The 21,242-nt window shown below is 25.6% G+C and overlaps 2 protein-coding genes across 4 annotated transcripts in view; one reads left to right on the forward strand and one right to left on the reverse strand.

Moving 5' to 3' along the window:
• The window catches only part of LOC129611260 (gamma-1-syntrophin), a 108,366-nt gene that overhangs the window by 5,047 nt on the left and 82,077 nt on the right, over nucleotides 1-21,242 (reverse strand). For 2 of the 3 annotated variants that reach the window (XM_055524321.1, XM_055524320.1), the window contains exons 5-12: nucleotides 13,784-13,930; nucleotides 12,909-13,194; nucleotides 12,623-12,784; nucleotides 11,949-12,133; nucleotides 10,312-10,470; nucleotides 9,671-9,895; nucleotides 9,324-9,527; nucleotides 6,264-7,670 (exon numbers count right to left, since the gene is read on the reverse strand). In XM_055524321.1, the coding sequence (XP_055380296.1) occupies nucleotides 7,560-7,670; nucleotides 9,324-9,527; nucleotides 9,671-9,895; nucleotides 10,312-10,470; nucleotides 11,949-12,133; nucleotides 12,623-12,784; nucleotides 12,909-13,194; nucleotides 13,784-13,930 (1,479 nt within the window). In that variant the 3' untranslated portion in view covers nucleotides 6,264-7,559. Of the gene's footprint in view, nucleotides 1-6,263; nucleotides 7,671-9,323; nucleotides 9,528-9,670; nucleotides 9,896-10,311; nucleotides 10,471-11,948; nucleotides 12,134-12,622; nucleotides 12,785-12,908; nucleotides 13,195-13,783; nucleotides 13,931-21,242 lie in introns of those variants that run through there. The other variant, XM_055524322.1, reaches the window with a different exon arrangement.
• On the forward strand, nucleotides 16,369-21,160 carry LOC129611259 (uncharacterized). Its single transcript, XM_055524319.1, has 4 exons — nucleotides 16,369-17,178; nucleotides 18,216-18,473; nucleotides 18,561-19,122; nucleotides 19,895-21,160. Exons 1-4 carry the CDS (start codon nucleotides 16,838-16,840, stop codon nucleotides 20,654-20,656), a joined length of 1,923 nt encoding a protein of 640 aa, XP_055380294.1. The 5' UTR covers nucleotides 16,369-16,837; the 3' UTR covers nucleotides 20,657-21,160.

Genomic DNA, 21,242 nt, shown 5'->3' on the forward strand with positions numbered 1-21,242 from the left:
TGAAATTTTTTTTACAGAATTCTGGCCACTTTCTCAAACCTTATTTTATTGTACAGAAGATTACAGCTCGAAAACCATTTCTATGCCAAGATTTTAAGGGTTTAATTGATTTTAAAGCTGTATTTATCACCTACTATTGATTTTTTATTGCAATATCACTCTTATAACATTCTTAAGAACTGTTATTTTGATAAAAATCTGAATTTTAATATTATTATTGAAATACGTAAATTTTAGAGAAAATTCTCCATGCTTTTACTTTCTTACAATTTTTTGCTACAAATACTCAATTGCTCAAGCTGCTCAGGGATTCCAAAAGGGAAATAAACTGAAGTAAATTAAATTTACAAAGCTTGTTAACCAAGAGATTAGCTCCCAGAAAGAGTGAATGAGATGACAACAGGTGGTATCTAAAAAGTTTATTTGTAGAGAAAAGCTCCGAAAAAATTCAAAAATAGTGATTTTTCTTTATAATTTGTTGTATTTCAGTAAAAATGATAAAATTCAGATTTTTTATCAAAATAACGGTTCTTAAAAGTGTTAACGGTTTTTTAGAATGATAGTGCATTAAGAAATTGATAGTAGATGATAAATACAGCTTTAAAATCAATAAAATCAAAAATAATGAAATTTTTTAGCTTTTTAGATTTTATTGGGGCCTTTAAAATCTTGACATAGAAAAAGTTTTTGTGCTGTAATCTTCTGTACAATAAAATATTTTTCAACACTTAGTGAATAAAATTAAGGTTTGAGAAAGTGGCCAAAATTCTGTAAAAAAATTTCAAAGTTTCAAAAAATTTCGAATGAAATTACCTGGTCAGAAAAAATTTAAAAAATAAAAAAAGGGAAAAAATTGATTTTTACTAAAGTTCGAATGATTGGTATTCCGAAAGTACAAAATCAAGTAAGGTATTTACTTTAAACCCTTTACTAGACCTTTCAGAAACTGTTTGTTTGAAGCTCCTATCTTTTTCGGAACGGAAGTTATAATCAAAAAAGCTTAGACAACTAGAAATTTCATGAAAATTCGTTTAAATCCCTGTATCTCGAAAACCCTTGAGTTTTTGCACCTACTCCGGAACAAAAGTTTTACCCATTTTGGACCCTCTAACCTTGGACATAGTATATGTTGTTGTATACCTTTCTGAATCACCATAAATACTGATTATAAAAGTCGGCAACCTGTTTGGCAATTAACCGTTACGTATAACTTATTTTTCAACAAAAGAAAGCACCCTATTTGAATATAATTAAAAATTGGATATGTATTTTTTTTCTGTTAAATTATGTACTTTTTCATAAACTAAAATTTTATATATGCGAACCTTATCGGTAAAATGAAAATTGTTGAATGCCACATTTGAAATTTTCTATTTGAATGTATTTTTTAATTAGTATTTTACATCGGTAAAAGAATATTTTAATTGCAAAATTTCTATCCAATTTTAGGCATGAACAGTTTTTCAGCTTTGTTAAACCGCAGAATAGGCACTGTTTCAATATGAAAATCTACATATTTTATTGATATTTCTAAGTAAAAGTAAACGTGGATGGTTTCAAAAACTAAGCTGAAAGTTTAAATTAATTATTTATTTAAGAAAATATAAGAAATCTAATAGAAAAAATGAGAATTCTGATGCTATTTTAAAGAATACAATCATTTTCTATAATTTAAAAAAAAAAAAATACAATATAAAAGAAAAGTTGAGCAAGAATGGTGAATCTAGACAATGAATTAAGTTGGAAAATGAAAAAGTAATTTACATAATATTTGCAATTTCGAATGGTATAGATAAAATATTTTGTTTAAATATAGAAATAATTTAATTACAAATTGTTTTTAGTGGCAATTCCAACATTCTTTCGGCGTTTCGATAAGTAAATTTGTTATATGCATATTTTAAATTTTGAATTTAAATAAAAAATTTATTGCACTAATTAAATACATATAAAAAATGTGTTTATATATATAACGACAATAAATCGTTTTACATAATAATAATGTACACAATAATATTATAACATACTTAAGCAGGTAGATAATTATATAATATCATAGCTTTAACTAGAAATTGTAAATAAATTTTTCATATTCATGTAATTTAATTTTGAATATCAGTTTGTAACTTTGTTTTATTTTCTTCACTTTTTCGTTTCTTATATTTTTAATTAAATATTTGAAATCGATTATAATTTTGAAAATTACCTCGAATTTTTTTAACAATTAAAATTAATTCTTTTTTAAATGCTTATAATTTATAGCTATAAATATTAAAGTTGAGTTTATTTTACATATACATACAAAATTTACATAACAAATGTAAATTTTTACAAAAAATTCAACAACGAGTATTAACGTATTGCAATCAAAATAAAGTATAAAACGATACACTCAGCATTACCGTGATAGAGGTTGGTCCTGAATTTTTTCAAGAGGAGTTCGGTTTGTATAGTACATGTACCATTTAAAATTCTAGATTTACATTATTTAAAACAAGTGTTTTAAAGTATATGTGTTGGATATCATGAACTCAGCTGAAAATATTTGTCACATATACCGAAAATCTTAATACCGAAATTTAAGTTTATATTTTTCAAAATTCACTTGATAAAAGAGAGTTCAATTTTTCTTTATTATTTCGGAGCTTAATAATTTTTTTATGTCTTATTAATTTTCTGAGTAGGCATATATTAATAAATACAAACCTACCTACTTTTACATACTGTTAATATAAGAACATTATTTTTATATAGGAAAAAAGGAAAATTATTATTTGTACATATGTATGTATATATGAATATAAAGATGTAATCGATAATGTAAAATGCGAGTTGAATTCTTTTGCATCTTAATGTAACTTTTGCAATTAATATTGTAACTTTTAATATTGTCAGCACAATATTTCCATAATTGTAGAGCAGCCTGTCAATGTGAAAAAAAAATGTCACGTTATTAATAATGTCAAGAACCTGTCATATTAGTAAAATATTTTTTGGCATTTTTGTAATGCAAAAACTTTACCTGCTGATTTTGTTCAAAAATAATTTATTGTTAGCAGTTTGTATATGAAAGTTATGCGAAAATAGTGACCGTCAGATAAAATTGTTGTCGAATGTCATTTTTTCATTATCGATTACAACTTAAATCGAACATAAAAAAATTACTATTTGATATACATAAGTAAAATTGCATGTATATATATGTATATGTATAACAGTATAACTTAAGTGAGAAAACTCTGTATGTAAAACATAAATTTATATAACATACTTATATAAATGCAATAAATATGTAGTATGTGGATTTTTCATTTCAAATTCGCCATTTTTTATCTAATATTCGCCTTTTCTTTCAGTTCAAATTCATTTATATTTCGTCAAAAATTGCATTATTCCAATTAAAATTAAGAGTTTTAATATCAAGAAATAAATATTATTGTTTTGTAGTCCCACGTGTGTCACAGGTGTGTAATATTTAAATTTAATAAAGTTGGGTCAAACCAATGGTTTGTATTGTAGCACTTTTCCCTTCAACAAGTGAAAATTCTACTTTTAAATACAGTCTATGTGTACCTATCACACTATTAAAATTATTTTCATTCATATACAAAAACTATTTTTTGGATTGCATATATTTAGGATGATGCATATATGCAGTCTTTGAAATAAAGCAAAAATTAATATAAAGAGGGGTTAACATAATGCGCGATTTTAAGGGTTAATTGTGTGAATTAAGAAAAATAATTATATTTTTTAATTTAATGGAATTTACCGTTAGCTTATGGTTATTAGAAAAGCTTGCGGTTTCGGAAATATAAGGTGTCAAAAATTCAAATTTTACGAATTTCAAGAGGCGATAACTTGAGAGGGGTGGAGATGGAAAAAAATTTTCTTCTAAGGAAATGAAGTATTTGTTCTACAGTATGGGATCTAAAAGAAAAACGAAATCAAAAATTTGGAAAAAAGGACTTTAGATAACGGTAAATTTGAACGGCTATTTTGTTTTTCTAAAGTTTAACTTTAGTATACCGCGCAAGGGGAAGCAAGACACTGCCCCTCTGCGTCTGCAAAATTTCAAAAATGCTTATGGTTTCATTGCAACAATTATTTAAAAAAGGCCATTTTTAGGGTTTTGGTGGGGAATAACTTCTAGAGGGGGGGGAGATAGGTAAAAATTTTGTTCTACGGAAATAAGTTTCTAGTAGAGAAGTTTTTTAAACAAAAAAAGTGTCCACGGACGGACGTCCACGGACGTACGGAGTGAAACTAATAAGCACTTTTTTCAAAATTTTTTTTGGAAAAGCGCTAAAAAAACAACAGAATTGAAAAGACCAGAATAATTCGAGATTTTATTCTCGTTTGACGGAATTTTATCAATGACGGAAAAATTATGAAAATTAAATTGGTGCTTTAAAAACCTTCACCGATAATATATGTGACTTAACATGTTAATACATAATGAATGGGACCTTTTCGCTTTTGAAATATGGATAACGGAAACATTCATGAAAATTGAACAAATTAAGACAAATTAAAAAATTTCTGCAGATGATATAGAAAAAAAATTATGTATTTCAAATTAAAAAGTCAACTTAAGTACATTAATGGAGTGATGAAAAACGAATATAAATTGAAGGGCGAATTTAAAGTTTAAAACCAATTAAAATATACACATATATTTATATAGTACTCGTATAATGGATATATAGGAAAATAAATTTAAGTTTCCATAATAATCCGGATAGGATTATAAATATTATTTTCATAGCATTCAAATTTCAACATTTTATTTTGCTAATTAATTTATATTTTAATTTATAACTTAATTGTATAACGTCTTAATAATTAAAATTTTTTAAATATTTTTCTACTAAGGATCTTTTTTTTTTTAATTATTTTTACAAATTACTCTAAATTTTTAAGCAAAAATTAAAATAGAGAAAATTTATATTAAATTTCAAAAATAAAAAAACAGAAAAATGTACACATATAGGTATAAATATTTTTTATTTTGTAAATATGTAATGTTTATTACGTATGTGTGTATATAATGTACATATATATATATATATATATTTAATAATATTAATTAGATTTTCAGTATTTTTGTATTCAATATCAGTGGTTCTTTTCTGTTCTTTATAATTGTTCTGAACTTAATCAATTTAATATGATTATAAAATTTGAAAATTGGAATTCCAAATAATTTCACGAAGAAGTCCGTTTAGCATTGTGTTTTCATGGGTACTATAAAGTTCAAAGTTGATTAATGTATTTAAGATAAATTTTTCCTGCTTCGTCATTAATTTCTTTTAGAAGAGATTTATGCTGTTTAACGTGAAATATTTTGAATTAGAAAATTTTTTTCATATGTATGAAATTTTAATTGAAATTGAATAGATTTTTGAAATATAAAATTTACGAGAATTTTTGTACGATATTAATTTTCATGTTACAAATAGAATGAAGTAGAGTAACAGATATTTATTAAAAAGATATTCCGTAAATAAAGCTATCAGCAAAAGAGCTATAATTAGAATTTTATATCATGACATACTCGTAATTTAAATGACTTTCTACCATAATATCTTTTTTAATGACAAATTATTTCTTTTCAAATAATGACAATCGCTTGTGGCGTTAAAATAACGAAATTTTGATAAACAGTTAGGCAATTACAATCGCTAAGAAGCATTTTGTTTTTGCGATTGTTTCTCTGAGATCGCATGTCAATTGATTACGTATAGCGATTATGATTCAGATTACCAAAATAATTCACAGTCGATGTATCTATAGCGTTATTAGCAACAATCGTCGTCAATAATCTTGCTAACTAGCCCCTATGCATTATAATGGCCACTTATTATAATCGAAAATTGAAAAAATGTTTCACATAATTATGTTTTTATTTTTTTTCTGTTTCGATTAATTTATGTATAAAGATAATAAAGTAAGACCATTACGAGCAAAAAATTGACAACTTTTCTCTCTACAAACATTTAACAGGAATAAAGAATTGTAAATTCTAATATATTGAAATTTTAATTTGGAAAATAATAATATTTTTAGTTTAAAGCTTTTTTCAATTTCCAAATTTTATAATTTTTGTTTTCCTTATTACGTCTATTTTATATTATGTAAGTATGGTTAATGTATATAATATGTATGTAAATATTTTGTTGTAATTTTATGATTTTTTACTACTTTTGTAAATTTCATAAATATATTATAGATTTGATTAAACGGGTAGTATTGTTGTAGTTATTATTATTATTATTTTTATATGTACTTATACAGAAAATTTAATATCATATGTAATATAGTAATTTGAAAGAATTATTTTAGAATACTTTACATGTACATTTACACTATTTATAAAATCTTTACTCTTATACATAATTGATTTTAGCAGGTTAAAATAATTTGAAAGAAATAAATGGGCTAGGTTTAAAATAGTTATAGAGACTTGAATAGTTTAACAAGTTAAGATAGTTGAATCAATTGCGCTAATCCTATTCAATAAAAATATTTCATGACAAATCATTTTTCTTAATTTGAAATTAGTGTAATTCCGAATTGAAAATCACTTTTCTTAAATCAGATGGTAATTTTATTGAAATGAAAATTCCAAATGTAAAAAGGATTCGTAGCAAAAATTGTGCATTTTTTTTTTTTTTTGTTTTTCTTAAATGTGCAAATTTTGAGTTATGTCAATGTTGCAGCAAACAAGCGATATAGTGGATCAGCTGCTTATTAAAATTTTTCCAATCATATGCTAAGAGCCACATCTAAAATCGAAATTGATATATGGATGATTTATCCAAGCAAATGGAGAACGAAGTTTTTTATTAAAATTGATTTTGATAGACAAAAAAATGTTATCCCTTTTGAAATATTTTTGAATTACTTACCCCGTTTATGTGGCAGCTTCATGTTAATATGAAATAGAAATATAATAGCCAAACTTCATTTTAGGACTTTCAATTTGACATAGTAAAAACCAAGTTTGAGTTTCGAAATGATTTGAAGTCAAGTACTCAAGCTGTCATGTAAACGAGGTAACTGTCATATGAGATATCTTAGACTGACTAAGAACTGTCAAATAAGTTCATAAGTTTTGATTATAATTAAACGTATTTCTTGTTTTGAATTATAAAATATTCTAGAAATTTTCTTTCAAATTTTTTCAAATTTATTATATTTCTCTTATTTTCGTCCTATTTTTTTGTGTTTATTATTTAAATTTTTTAAATTTGTTTTGTTTTTGTGAATTAATTTCAATTTAAATTATCCTACTATATTTAATAATAAATATTATACATACATAGTTGACATTTTTCTGCAGTTTTAATAATATCATAATTATTTGGTTTTAATTTGATTTTTTTTTGTTTTTTTTTTTTTTTTAATTTTTTTGTAAAAAAAGCATAAATACATTACCAATTTTTTAATTTTTTTTAGTCATTATAGTAATCAGTTTTTTTTTTTATATTAAATATATTACTACATATATATATATATATAATAAATATAATTTATAATTTATATAATAAGAATAATTAAGACTGTTGAATAGAACTCAAAAATGCTGGATCGACAGAAGCAACTTTAGCTGTCAAAAATGCATGCATACAAAATAGCAAACTTTGCAGCACTTGACATTCTAGTTCCTGCAATGGTACAAAAGAAACGAAGAAAAAAATAATCTATATATAGTTAAGAATAAAAAATAAATTAATAAAAAAAAATTAAAAATTCAATTTTTTTTTACAGATTATATACGTTGCGTTGTAACAAATACCTACTCGTATAGATATTTGCAATTTGGTTTACTCCAATACATTAAAAAGTTTAAAAATTAAATTATAAAAAATTATTAAATAACTTGTAATTTTAATAAAATATCTGATATTCTTTTAAAAATAATAATTTTTGTAAAACTCGTATGTAAGCTGAATGTGATCAATAATTAATATAGTTAAGGCCAAAGAGATACTTGTGACAATTACATTTTGTGCATTTATAGAAGGTCGATGAGCGCATAAGGGATTGAAAATTGACAATTTTTTATACTTTGAGAAATAATGGAAAAGAAAGGAATTGCAAAGAAAATTTTTCCTAACAAAATAAAATGTTGATTTGAAACTAATCCAACTTGTCAGACACAGGAGAAAACTAATCTTAAAAATTACAGAAAACCTGGTTTGAAAAATTAATTCGATAACTAGATGTTTGCGTGTAGTTCCATTATGATAGAAGACTTCCATTATAGTAAAAGAAATTGACGGTTTTCTGTGTTTATATGTTACTTTACAACTTAGTTTTGGTTTAGACAAAATAGTTTGTCGAAAATTTAAACAACACATTTTTCATTTTAATTTTTTTTTGTATATTGGGCACATTTCGAAAAAAATCCGTTTTTACAAAACTTCATAACATCAGCCATCACTACAAATTGTAGGTGTTTAAGCTCATGAAAATGTATGTTTTTGATAGCCTACTACTGTGTACAAACCAAAAAGAGATTGTAAATTCTGTAAATCTGGCAGAATCAAGAGTATAACTTTTTCTATCATAAAAGAGTATAAACAGTTAATGTAAGATGATCGAATTGAGCCTCCAAAACAGTCATTACTTTTAGTTTTTTATGAATGTAGAACTCACCTTATACACAAAAATTCATCTTCAGCATCAAAACATTATAAAATTCATTTTTGTACATATTTTGCACAACATGTTATTCATTAACAATTCATTATTTAAGTTCATATACGTTAGTTGCAGAAATTTTAATTCAAAACTACTTTACCAAATTCAATTCAAAGTCAAAAAAAAATCATAAAATGTATTTTTAAAAATAACTCTTAAATATCAGATATTTTATATACTATAAGCAGAATTGATATCGTTATAATTCTATAAAATTTTATAGATACAAAAATAAAAATTAAATGAAAATAGTCATTAAGATTTAACGTACTGCGATCTACGTAAAGAAAAATTAATTAAGTTTATTAACATTTCACTACTGGAGTTTACCCTACATTTATTTAAAATTAATAATTATAAAGTGAACAAATTGAAAGTAAGCAATTACAAGAAAATAATTTATTTACAATAAATTCAAAAGTTATTTATCATTATTAAATTACAAAAATAAGTAGGAAAATTTAAACTTAAAAAATAAACGAAAATTAGTAGAAGGAAAAGAAAAGAAAAACAAACGGCGATGACAATGAAAAATTGAATTTTTTAATTTTATTTTTAGGTGTAACAAAAACCACCTTAAAAAAACAATTTTGAAAAATAGAAAAATTAATCACCTTTGTTTCTATAGCTCGGGTTTCGTGATCCTGAAAATGTAATTTTAATTTAGATTTTCCATCATCACTGGAACCTCGTAATTGTGAAAATTTATATTGCCATGCTATACTGGCATCAGCACCTTCTGCTAATGAAAAACCTGATTGCCAATCCAATGTAAGACCACCACTTTTACCATGATGCGATACAGCAAATGTTTTTCGCTAAAAATTTCAAAAATAATTTTTAAAGCAATATTTATTTTCTTTCCATAATCTTCATTAAATATTTTTTAATAATACATATAACAGTTTTAGGTATTTTAAGTATAACTTGGAAGAGACAAAATAAAATATAAGATACTTACACCAAGTTTTATCACACTAGTTACAATTGCAGCATTCCAACTATTTTCAATTCTTAATAATTCTTGCCTGGTTTCAACGCTCAAGTAACGTGGTTCATGTCCAGAACTTTGCAATAAAAAACAGTGTTGTCTTGAATCAACTGTTTCAGATTCCTTAACAACACGGAACATTGTTTGATAAACTTTATATGTTACTAACGCCTTCGATAAACCAGCTACATTTAACTGAAATGAAAATTTGAAATTATAAATTGAAATTTTTACAAAATAAGCATTTAAATCTATGTTCATGGGAAACTGACAATTTATTCACTTAAGATATTCGAAGCTGTTTTATATAACAGAAAATAGTTTTCGAAAATTCAGTTTCAACTTATAAATCTAAATATAAAATACGTTCGGTAAATCAAACCTAAAAAATCTTTACTAAAAACGACACACGTTCGAAAATATTAGAATATTGAAAATATTTTTTAAAAGACGCAAAATAATATTTTTAAAATTTTAGTGAAAACTTTAAGTGCATACCTGAATTATCGAAAATCCCCGAATTTTACATACTCATACCTATGTATATTGTGCCACACACATGGGTATGAGTATGTAGTTTAATTTACGAAAATAATTATTATAGTACCCACCGGTGGTGATTCAAAGAGCATTACTTCAGTTCCTTTAAGAATTAAAAACCTAGGTTTATAGCTTTGCCATGATATGTTGTTGTTAATTACACCTTCGTTTACCCAACCCATGTATTCGATACGTTCACCCACTGCGAAATTTCTATTGTATAATTTCATCTGCAAAAAAAAAAATAGGAAGAACAATGAGCTTCAATTATATTATTTGAAAATTTATAAAACAAAACTGTATGGAATGATTTCAAATGGTTGTTTGTTCATCTTTTTCGTGATCAACCTACAACCGACTGTGATAAATATTTTCACCATTATATTTTCAAATCCCGGAATTCTATTTTTATAAGCCACAGCGAATAACTTAAATAATGTACATGTTGTATAAATGGATGAAGGTCTTATACTTCTTTTTGGAATTTAACAAAGTTTTAGTAATACGTTATAATATGGTTATAATATGGTTATAACTGTAAAATCCGTTCTTTATTTTTAATATAATAAATTTACTTGTAATGTTTACCAATTAGTTGTGTTTAAAAGTAAAACTAGGTTTTTCAATATAGGTACATAAAATGCTAAGCCAGTTATTAGTGAAAAGTACCTACAAAATATATAATTTTTCCTCACTTGGTCTAGTATGAGGATATTTAAAAATATTGCTAGTTTTACTTTTGTAATATAGTTTAATTTAATAATTCACAATTAAGCTAGGAATTTGGTAGCACGCTTCCTGTCCACAAGTCATTTTATAACGCACTGAGAAAATTATTTCGTCAGAGTAAGAGTTTCAACAACTTCTCCCATTAACATTTATTTTTAGTTTTTCAGAGTTCTAAAATTCCATTAAACATACGGACAATATTTTTAAGATGCGAACACAAAAATACAGCGTTGCCTTTTTTTACTAGCAAAAAGCGTGTTGAACTTTCTTTTGAAATTTTTTCCATCATCATTATTTATTTTCATCATTATCATTTCATTATTTTCCCAAATTAAAAACAGTTTATTGTATATCAATGATATTTCCTGCCAATCTGAAATTATTGAATCTCAAAATTATTAAATTTCCAATTTTATTAACATTTTTCTCTAATAGATTTTATCTTGTTTTATACAATAGTCAAAAAGTAAAAGTAGCAGCAAATATCTTCAAAAATTTTATATTCTCCTTTAACAATTTCAGTCTAGAAATTTTATGTATGCTAATAATTTCCAAAAAAATTAGATAAAACGTATCTACCAATGTAAAGTCTAAGTTATATCGGTAATTAATTTAGTTAAGGCATAAGTTATCGTATATTTTTGGGAAGAAAGACGGTTACTGCTACATTAATGCTTTCACAGAATTTAAATAGAATTTATAGCGTTCAAAAAATAATGCCCAATTTCTATAGTCAAATAAAAACAGAACGAAATTAATTGAATCACTCAAAACTTGCAATGATCCGCTAAAAACTTCAAAAATATAATATATGGAAATACTAATTAGTTTTTTAAAGGTCTGATGTCATGTGCAATGTTTCTCGAAAATTGGGACAAAAATTTAATAGTATTTTTTTATAAAATAAGTTAAATCAAAAAATCGAAATTGATTTTTTTAAGAAATTCTACTCAAAAAGTTAATACAAAAGGCGACTTACTTGTAAATGTGTTAATCCAACTACATTATCTGTTATTAATTTGAGCCATTGACTTAATATTGCTAAATCATCACAATGTATAATGCCCGTTGATACACCATTTAAACCACGAACTTCAAATGCATTTGGTCTAAGCTTATCCGTACCATATATGTATCGTGTTACATAGGCCATCATTAGTGGTACTAAAATAGTAATATAATATGAATAAAAATAATAAAATTATTGACAAATGAAATACAACATGATGTACATACATACATTATGTAATATTCTTATTTACAATGATCAAAATGAAAATTTTTAGAATATGCCGAAGTATTAATGAACCACTTATGTTAAATATTGAAACACATTTGTCCCCCATACATTACTGTTCGGTTAAATTTTGTTAAAAAACAAAACTTAAAGTTTTAATTTTGGGATACTTTCAAAGTGTTATTTTAAATAATAGCGAGTTTGGACAAAAATTATAAACTTTAACGAATTCATTGTTTCTGTGTCCTCGTGACTCTTCAATATTTTGCTTAAGAATCATTAATAGACTAGTGCAGGAAAAATTCATAGAAATTTTAATATAGGTTTAAAAATTTATCTACATCAATTAACCTGATATTTGATATTTTGGTGAGTTTTTGGGGGACCAAGACATTTATTTGAATATTATTTCTTACCTGATTTAATATCCACCCATTTCTTTTCACCTTCAGAACAAATGGAGATGGGACGACTGCCACTACCACTGGTTCCGTTATTGACTGAAGATTTAAAACCTTCGTCAGCTTTTAATTCAGCACAAGTTGCATCATTATCTGAATCTGGGGTTTCTTTTGATACTATCAAAATATTGTAAAATATTAAAAGTTATTAAATATAGTTTTTAGATTTAAATATTTGCGTAAATTAACAAAATTAAATAATATTTATTTCTAATTTTAAATTTATTAATAGTTATCTTACATTGTTTTTGTAAAAATGGAGTAGCAGCTCTATAATGTTTAACGGTAAGAACGACAATATCACCAGCATTGCGTAATATATTAACAGCATCATCATGGGGACATGCAGTTATGTATTCACCATTAACTTTAATAATTGCATCACCAACGAATAATTGGCCAGTTACATCGGCAGCTTGATCTTTATATATTCTTGAAATTAATATTGGCAGCTTATGTTCGGCACCACCCTTTATACTTAAACCTAATCCACCAACTTTCTGTCGAGTAATTTGCACCATCCGTTCCTAATATAATTTTTTTTGTTTAAGTTTTGTAAATACTTGAGTAAAGCACATACAAATACATATAAATAATTTTTATTATAACTGAATTGAAATTTTGAATAAACTAAGAAAAAACTAAAGATTTTAGGCCGAAAAAATTGTAATGCTTTTTAAATTTCACCATGATATTAGAGTCATTTGAAGCCAAAAGTTTTGGGATTTTGTAATGCGAAAGGATTTTTTTTTATTTTTACTGTATAGATTATAAGCCAGATTGCTTAAAAATCAGCTCAAAAAACGACTAGATTATTGGTTCCAATTAAACAACTTAGTAAACTTAATTAAAAAAATATCTTTAAGCAAAAATGCACGGTTCTTCGCTTTAGTTTTTGGTTTGTTCGACAACACATTCGAAATTGTTCACATTTTTATTCTTTATATAGAACCAACCAAATTTAGAGCATCTTCAAAAACTTAGTTTAAAATAAATGAATGTCATCATTTATAAAGGCTTATAAATTTTTATATTTCTGTAATTTTTTATATGTATTTCTAAAGACATACATACATACGTATAGGTTTTTGAAATTCTCATTAAATTACAAATTACCTTTGATTCTGTTGGCGGTCCAGTTGACGTACTAGTTGGTGTAACGATTTCTAATTTTTGTAAAACTAGTAGCTCCATTGTTAGATGTAAGCGTACCGGCTCCGGTTTACTTTTACCATCACTGACCGTTACCATTCCGGTTCGCACCTATAATTAAAAATCGAAATTAAATTCATTGGCATATTGTAATTTGCATGTAATTTAATTTAAAAGTTTTAATGAAGTAAGTTTTTCTACGTATTTAAGTGGTCTCAATTACAAGATATGACCCCAAATTATAATTTGCAATAAATATGATTAGTATTAACAGCACAATGAACTAAAATTTAGAAAGATGTTTTATTTTGTTGTTATTCAGGTGATAAAACCACCTTAAAATTGTTACAATTTATTTTTTCTAACATGTAATTTAATCCCATTGCAAGTATCAAAAATCGTAATGGCATTATGGTGAATTCGTCACTTTTAGATTTTATGAATAAAAAAATAGAAGTACCAAAATACCTAATTGTTGCCAGTAAAGGCCCATTTGATAATCAAAATGATTGAGGTTTTAATTTTTTAATTTTTTATTTGCTTTTAAACCCCAAATACTTTATATTAATTTAATATTGCTAAGGTGAGGTTCTACATAGCAAAATTAAAAATTTTAAGTGGCGAATCAAGTAACCATTCTCCCAAAATACTCACAGTGTTATAGTTCGGCAAAAATTAAAACAATTGTTGAAAAATTCACTTTTATGCAATGTGTACGCGGTTCGCTTGTGATATTCATGAGTTAGTATATAGTCATTTAACTCTAAAATCATGAATTTTTAATTTGTAATATGAAGGTTTTTCTCAAAAAAAAATTATTACTTGCGTATAATTTTTTTGATTTTAGAATGCTTTTTTTGCATTTTTTGCACTTAAGTAAAAGAAAAAGGTTTCGTATATCAGTGATACCTCGCAGCTTAAGCAAAGAGAATGCAAAAAGACGACATTTTCTTCGCGAACGTTATATTTTGAGTCAATAACATGAGAAGGAGGTTGAAAAGATGATAATATTTCCGTAGTTCTCGTACATAATTTTTATTCGTATGGATTCATTTTAATTTTATCACTGTTACAAGCTGATTCAGAAATAAAATCGATTCTCGAGTGCTGTACAAGTCAACCTAAAGTAAATTCCCGAATACATATTTAATATGTACATGCGAACTGAAAAAACTTAGAGGAAAAATTCAAATAATTTGAAAAGCGATCTTGCAATGCTTAATAAAATATAGCCGCGTAATACCTATAACAAGACCATTTTTAGAACAAAATATTTTATTTAATAAAATGTTACTGCGACAGTAGCATGAAAAGCCTTCATTTTCAAAACAGATAAAAAATCTTTAGTAATGAAAAGTTTTTGTTTTTGATAACATGTTATTTTGCAAATAATGGAGCAGCTATATAGGAATTATGAAATTTTTATAATAAATATTTTATAATAAAAAATTAAATTGATTTTATTGCAGAGTTTGAATAAATAATGATGAACAGTTTAACCATTCTATAAATAATTTAATAAAATTATTATTATAAAAGAAAAATTTTTTTTAAATGAGAAAATATGAAAAAATCAGCCACGTGAAAAATATTTCTCAAATTCCTTTTTATACTTTTATTAAGTAATACTATAGCGTGTTGTATTCTTTCTCAGATATCAACGTTTCCAAAAATAATAAACGATATAAAATTTTGAGCGATTTTGCATACACATTCGTATATACATACATATATATTCCGACAATTCTCGCTGGAGAGAAAACAAAATAACAATACAAAATGTAGGAAAAAAAAAAAATAATATTATTTAGAAATACTTTATGAACCACACCAAAGTAGTAGATACGGAACCACTTTAAAGAAATAGTTGTTTCTTGGATGAGTTATTTTTGAATGATATTAGACCTTATTATAAGTATCAAATCCCTAAGTAATAGTTTTATGAACGGTAAAACTTTCAAAAACAGTACTATCGAATTTTTGGTATGAATTTTTTTGAGTTTATAATGAGAATATACTCTACTATTAGTAAAAATATGGAAGTGGAAATTTCGGTAAAAGTAATTAATACCTGGAAAAAATTAAACAAAAGAAATTCATAGCAAATCAGAGAGATGATTTTTTTGTAAAAAATTCTAACCTATAGTAAACCCATACGTTCAATCCCACAAGTCAAAATATTAAAATACACTCTAATTTTGGAATTATCTTTAGAATAATATTCTAAATAAAAACATGGACAAAAGCGTTAAAATATAAAATTCTCCGCATAAAAATGTTTTCACATTATGAAAATATTTGTATCAAGAAATTTAATTACTCTTTTTTTGGAAAGTTGAACGACAATACCATATTTTCTCTCATTTGAATTAGTGTTAAGTGACCTAACAAAAACAAAAAAAAAAAATACCAAATACATCAAAAGCAAAATTAATGATTGCGTTGTCTCTCACTTTTACTTTCTTCGTTTTCTCTGATTTTTACTATTCGAAAGCAAAATTTTATATTTGATTTCAGTTCAGTATTACTTAAGTCGTTGCTGTCGAAAAAGTTTACAATATAATAGCTTAAATATACATATAAAAGAAAAATAAAGTGAAAACGTCACTCTCGTGTGGAACACATATATTTTTTCGCTTTTTAGCAGATCATTATTTTTTTTTTTTGATTATTGTTTACTCCGAAGCTATTCTCCCATAAAGAGATATTTTGTTTCTAAAAAAAGAAATACATAAGAGAAACGAACACATTTTTAGAATAAAATTTCATAAATTAATAATAAAATATAGGAAAGCAACTTTACAAACACAATAAAACAAGAAAATCAGTTTTAAATTAAGTGAAAGATTGTGCAGATGGTAGACCTAAAGAAATTTAATTGATAAAAATAAGACTATATACATACATATGTAGATGTTGCAATAATCGTTCTTCTTTATTTGGATAATAATTTTTTAATTCATAGGAAAGAAAAAAAAATTCAAGTAAATATTAATTTATAAAAAAAAATAAATAAAGATGACAGAAAATGATAGTGGAAAGTGTGCATTATGTGGCTGTGAAGCAAAAAGTTTTTGCTCTGCGTGTAGAACAACAAAATATTGTTCAGTTGAACATCAAAAGAAACATTGGAAACAGCACAAAATTGATTGTCAACCATATAAGATAGTAGCAACAGAAGACATGGGACGTGTTTTAATTGCAACACGTGATATTTTAGCTAAAAATATTATATTCGTTGAGAGTCCTATATGTGTCGGCCCTAAATGGTTTATAAGCGACCGTGATGAAACAATACCTATATTTCCATGTGTTGGTTGTTATTCGCCTTGCAAGATTGGTATACATTCATGCCCAAGGTAAATGAAATTTCGAAAAAATTTATTTATTTACTTTTAAAATAAACACTACGCAATAACGGATTTCCCGCAAATATATTTAAGAAGGAAGTTGTCAAATTCCGCCACATGATCTCTGACTCCAAGGCTCAGAAAAATATTTAGCAATACAATGTACAAAAATAGAACTATGGTTGAAACTTATTTCTGTGAAAAAAAATTTTTACAACCATCCTTCCAAAGGAATGCTTCCAAGTAAAATTTCAATTTTCGGGCAATTCTTACCCTAAACTGCAAACTTTCCAACTTTTTATCGATGTAAAAAGCTAATGGAAAATATCCTGGTTGCATTTTAACCATATAATTAACGTTTGAATCGTAACCATAAAATTAATGTTTAAATATTCGTCTACTTTTGTTTCATTGCTATGCATTATTTATATTATGAAAAAAATATTGCATACTTTTTGGGAAAGAGAATGTTAAAATTTTAAATTTTTGTTTTTTTTTTCCCCCGAAAGTATGCAGTATACTTTTCATAATATAATTTCATAAAATGTTTTGTTATTTATTTGGTAAAGGAAAAAGTGCTACTCTACAAATTTGCTATTTTACAAATCAATCAAATCAAGTACTACTAAACTTGTTCTATCGATTTGAACATTGTGGTTTAAATAGGTTTGTAAGTATTTTTTTTTAGTAAAATACGGCTGGTGCATGATTAATAAAATAACAAACAATTTCTGAAAGGGTTCGAACAAACTTAATTCAGTCAAAGAAAAATGTACGAAAATCCATTAATAGTAATGATCGATTGTTTTCCACATACATTGTGTTATCTTTAAAAAAAGACAAAATCAAATAAAACTAGTGAACAAAATTAAAAGAAAGAAAGTATGAATAAAATTGAAGAGTAAAAAATTTGCTTTACCAAAAATATTTAATTGTGTTCTCAAAACTTTCTGCTTTTCTTTAAGAACTTAAAATAGGAACGGCACAATTACCTTTAATGTAGACATTAAAAAATTTAATGTGCATATATGTTTTTGCAAATACAGGTGTAAATGGCCGTCGTGTTCACCTATGTGTCCTGGCCTGGACAACCCAAAATTGCATAGTCTAGAGTGTCCTATATTGTCACTTGGTCCAGGACCAACTGATAGTAACAGCTTAAAATCTTTAATGGATTATTATCGGGCAGATTCATTATTTGTTCTAAAATGTTTGCTACTCCAGTGGAAGCAACCAAAAAAATGGGAAGACCTTCTGAATATGCAAAGCCATGAAGATGAACGATTAGGATCTGAATTATATTTGTGAGTATAATTTATAATATTAAATTTTAATATCGCAACCATTCATTCTTTTTAACTTGTTTCATTATATTCAAAACTTTTAATTAGAGATGCTCAAAAACGAATTGTCTCGTTTCTGCATGATAATTTTTTATCAAATTTTAAGAAATTGCAGGAACAGTCTCAAACTCAAATATTAAAAAAATATGATGAAAATATTTTACACAAAATATGTGGAATAATTGAAACTAACTACATGTGTATCAATTTATTAAACGGTTTAGAATTATCTGGAATTTTCGCAATTGCTTGTATGATGGAGCACAACTGTCAACCAAATTGTTATTTCCTATTTGATCACCAAAATGGTTTTAAAATATCTGTTATTGCTGGCCGTGATATAAAACAGGGAGAACATTTAAAAATAATGTACTCAAATATGTTGTGGGGTACACATATGAGGCAAGAACATCTACAAATGACGAAACATTTTAATTGTAAATGTGAGCGCTGTTGTGATCCAACTGAATTTGGAACATATTTTAGTGCATTAAAATGTGTTGGAGATGAAAATAAAACATGCGATGGTATAAAATTACCAAAAAATCCACTATCATTAACATCCAATTGGCATTGTAATAAATGTCCCGTTCAAATTGGATATGATGAGGTAAGTGTTGCATAAAAAATTTAAATTTTCATATGGTTTATATCATATTTTCCCATAGAATTTTCATAGTTCTATTTTATCAGTAACTATCTGGCATAAAAAGTAGAATTGTAATAGAAAATTTAAAAATTTAACCAGATGGTAAAAAATAATCTGAATCTATGAATACAAAGATTTATCATAATCAAATATTAGACGAAGTGAAGTTTTAGGTGAAGATTTGTCAACTTAAAGTTGGTTAATTTAAGAACCGGCTTAGTTAAATCTCCCTTATAAACAATTAATAAGGAGAATAAGCGACCTTATAATTATATTCACTCCTTATGACATAATATTCAATTTCTTGACTCCAAGAGAAAAGATTATATGAGACCACAATGAAGGGGAGAAAAATGAAAACACTTAAATAAAAAAAAATTAAGACGTTCTACACGAAATGTATTAATTAAATTGTTATATTTAATACGAATTAATAAAACTTGAAGCTACAGGTGAAGCAACCAAGAGTTTTGTAACTGTATAAGAAAAATCTTCTATAATAATCGTGGTATTTCAACTTCACTTCAGCGTAATGGTATCAAAGTAATTAGAGAGTGAAAAAGGCTTCAAAGAGCTCATTAAAAACATAATTATTTTTTTTAGACATTTTATTTCGCGATAACTGGGGTTTTAAGGTTGCATTGTAATTGCAAAATTAGTTTTTCATAAAACATTCACCATTATAAAAAACTTATTTATTTAAGATTTATTTAACTGTTATTTATCATTGTAGATTAATTATTTAATTTCACAAATGGGTGAAGAAGTGGAAAATTTATTGTCGTCAAAACCAACAATAAAAGAAATCGAAACTTTAATTGACAAGCTGTCAAACTTTTTACATCCAAATCATTATCATTTGTTCAATTTAAAGCATTCATTAATTCAACTATATGGTTCACAAACTGGTTATACACTAGATAAACTTTCGGATGATTTATTGCAGAAAAAAATGTACATTTGTAATGATTTATTAAATATTTGCGATAAACTAGATCCATTTACAATAAGATTATCGATTTATGTTGGTATTATACTTTTTGAAATGCATAACGTTCTAGTAGAATTTACAAAAAGAATGTTGAAGGAGAGATCATTGTCACTATCACCACCATCACCTTTAGAATTGATAGGAAGTACCATAACAGACCAAAATCGAGATGATAGCCCAGGAATTGAAGAAAATAATGAATATAATAAAGACAACGCTGATTTAAAAAATTTAAATGAAATTATGAATAAATTAACGACAACAGCAGTAAATAACGGAAATAATGAAAACGGACAAATAAATAACGGAGAAGAAGCGACTAGTGATGACAGTGGCAAAGTTAAAGAACAGGTTGCTTATAATTTAAAATTAGCTCGAGATTATTTATTAAGAGCAGCTGAAGTCCTTAAAAAAGAATTAGATAATGTTGCTGGATCGAAATTAAGTGATGCGGTTATAAAAGGAATTTCCTCTGTTGATAATTTGTTATCTAATCATTCATAAACATTTGAATGTTGAAGACTAAACGATTGCTCTTCCATTGTATATATATACTTTAGTTATTCTGCGTGTATTTTATTCAGTTCTCAGTTAAAATGTTAGTGTCTCTGTTTTCTGAGTGTTTACTCTAATCTTTTTATACCGTTCAATTTATATATATATTTATAAAATTTTTATTAGAAAGTATTTGTAATGTGACATTTTTATTAACATGCGTTTGTGACACGAATAAAACTATTTTAGAAAATTTAATCATCAATCTGTGAAAAGCATTTTTTTTATTATTCATTGTGCCCGTTAATTTATCTATTCGTTTTCAAATCTTTTAAACGTTCAGCAGAAAAATTATATGAAACGAGATATTAATGAAGAAATTACTTCAGTCGGTAGGACCTCAAGTTTTATAGATGTAATTTTTGAAATTTTACTATGGCGGTTCATTACTTCCGCCAATTACAAAGATAATAATTTTCATTTTAGTTGTTATACAAATATAATCAACAAATAAAGATGCATTACTCGTATGGGAAGAGAAAAATTTGACAAGTTTCTAGCAAAAAAGGATTATACATCTAGATTCTAGACAGTA

Source organism: Condylostylus longicornis, unplaced genomic scaffold, assembly GCF_029603195.1.
Source record: "Condylostylus longicornis isolate FDR11 unplaced genomic scaffold, ASM2960319v2 ptg000048l, whole genome shotgun sequence".
Taxonomy (NCBI): domain Eukaryota; kingdom Metazoa; phylum Arthropoda; class Insecta; order Diptera; family Dolichopodidae; genus Condylostylus; species Condylostylus longicornis.

Excerpts from the sequence above, each read along its gene's own strand:
- LOC129611259 (XM_055524319.1), top strand. The coding sequence starts at position 16,838 with ATGACAGAAAATGATAGTGGAAAGTGTGCATTATGTGGCTGTGAAGCA. Across the intron at positions 17,179-18,215 it reads GGTATACATTCATGCCCAAG|GTGTAAATGGCCGTCGTGTT; the intron begins GTAAATGAAATT and ends TTGCAAATACAG. Across the intron at positions 18,474-18,560 it reads TTAGGATCTGAATTATATTT|AGATGCTCAAAAACGAATTG; the intron begins GTGAGTATAATT and ends ACTTTTAATTAG.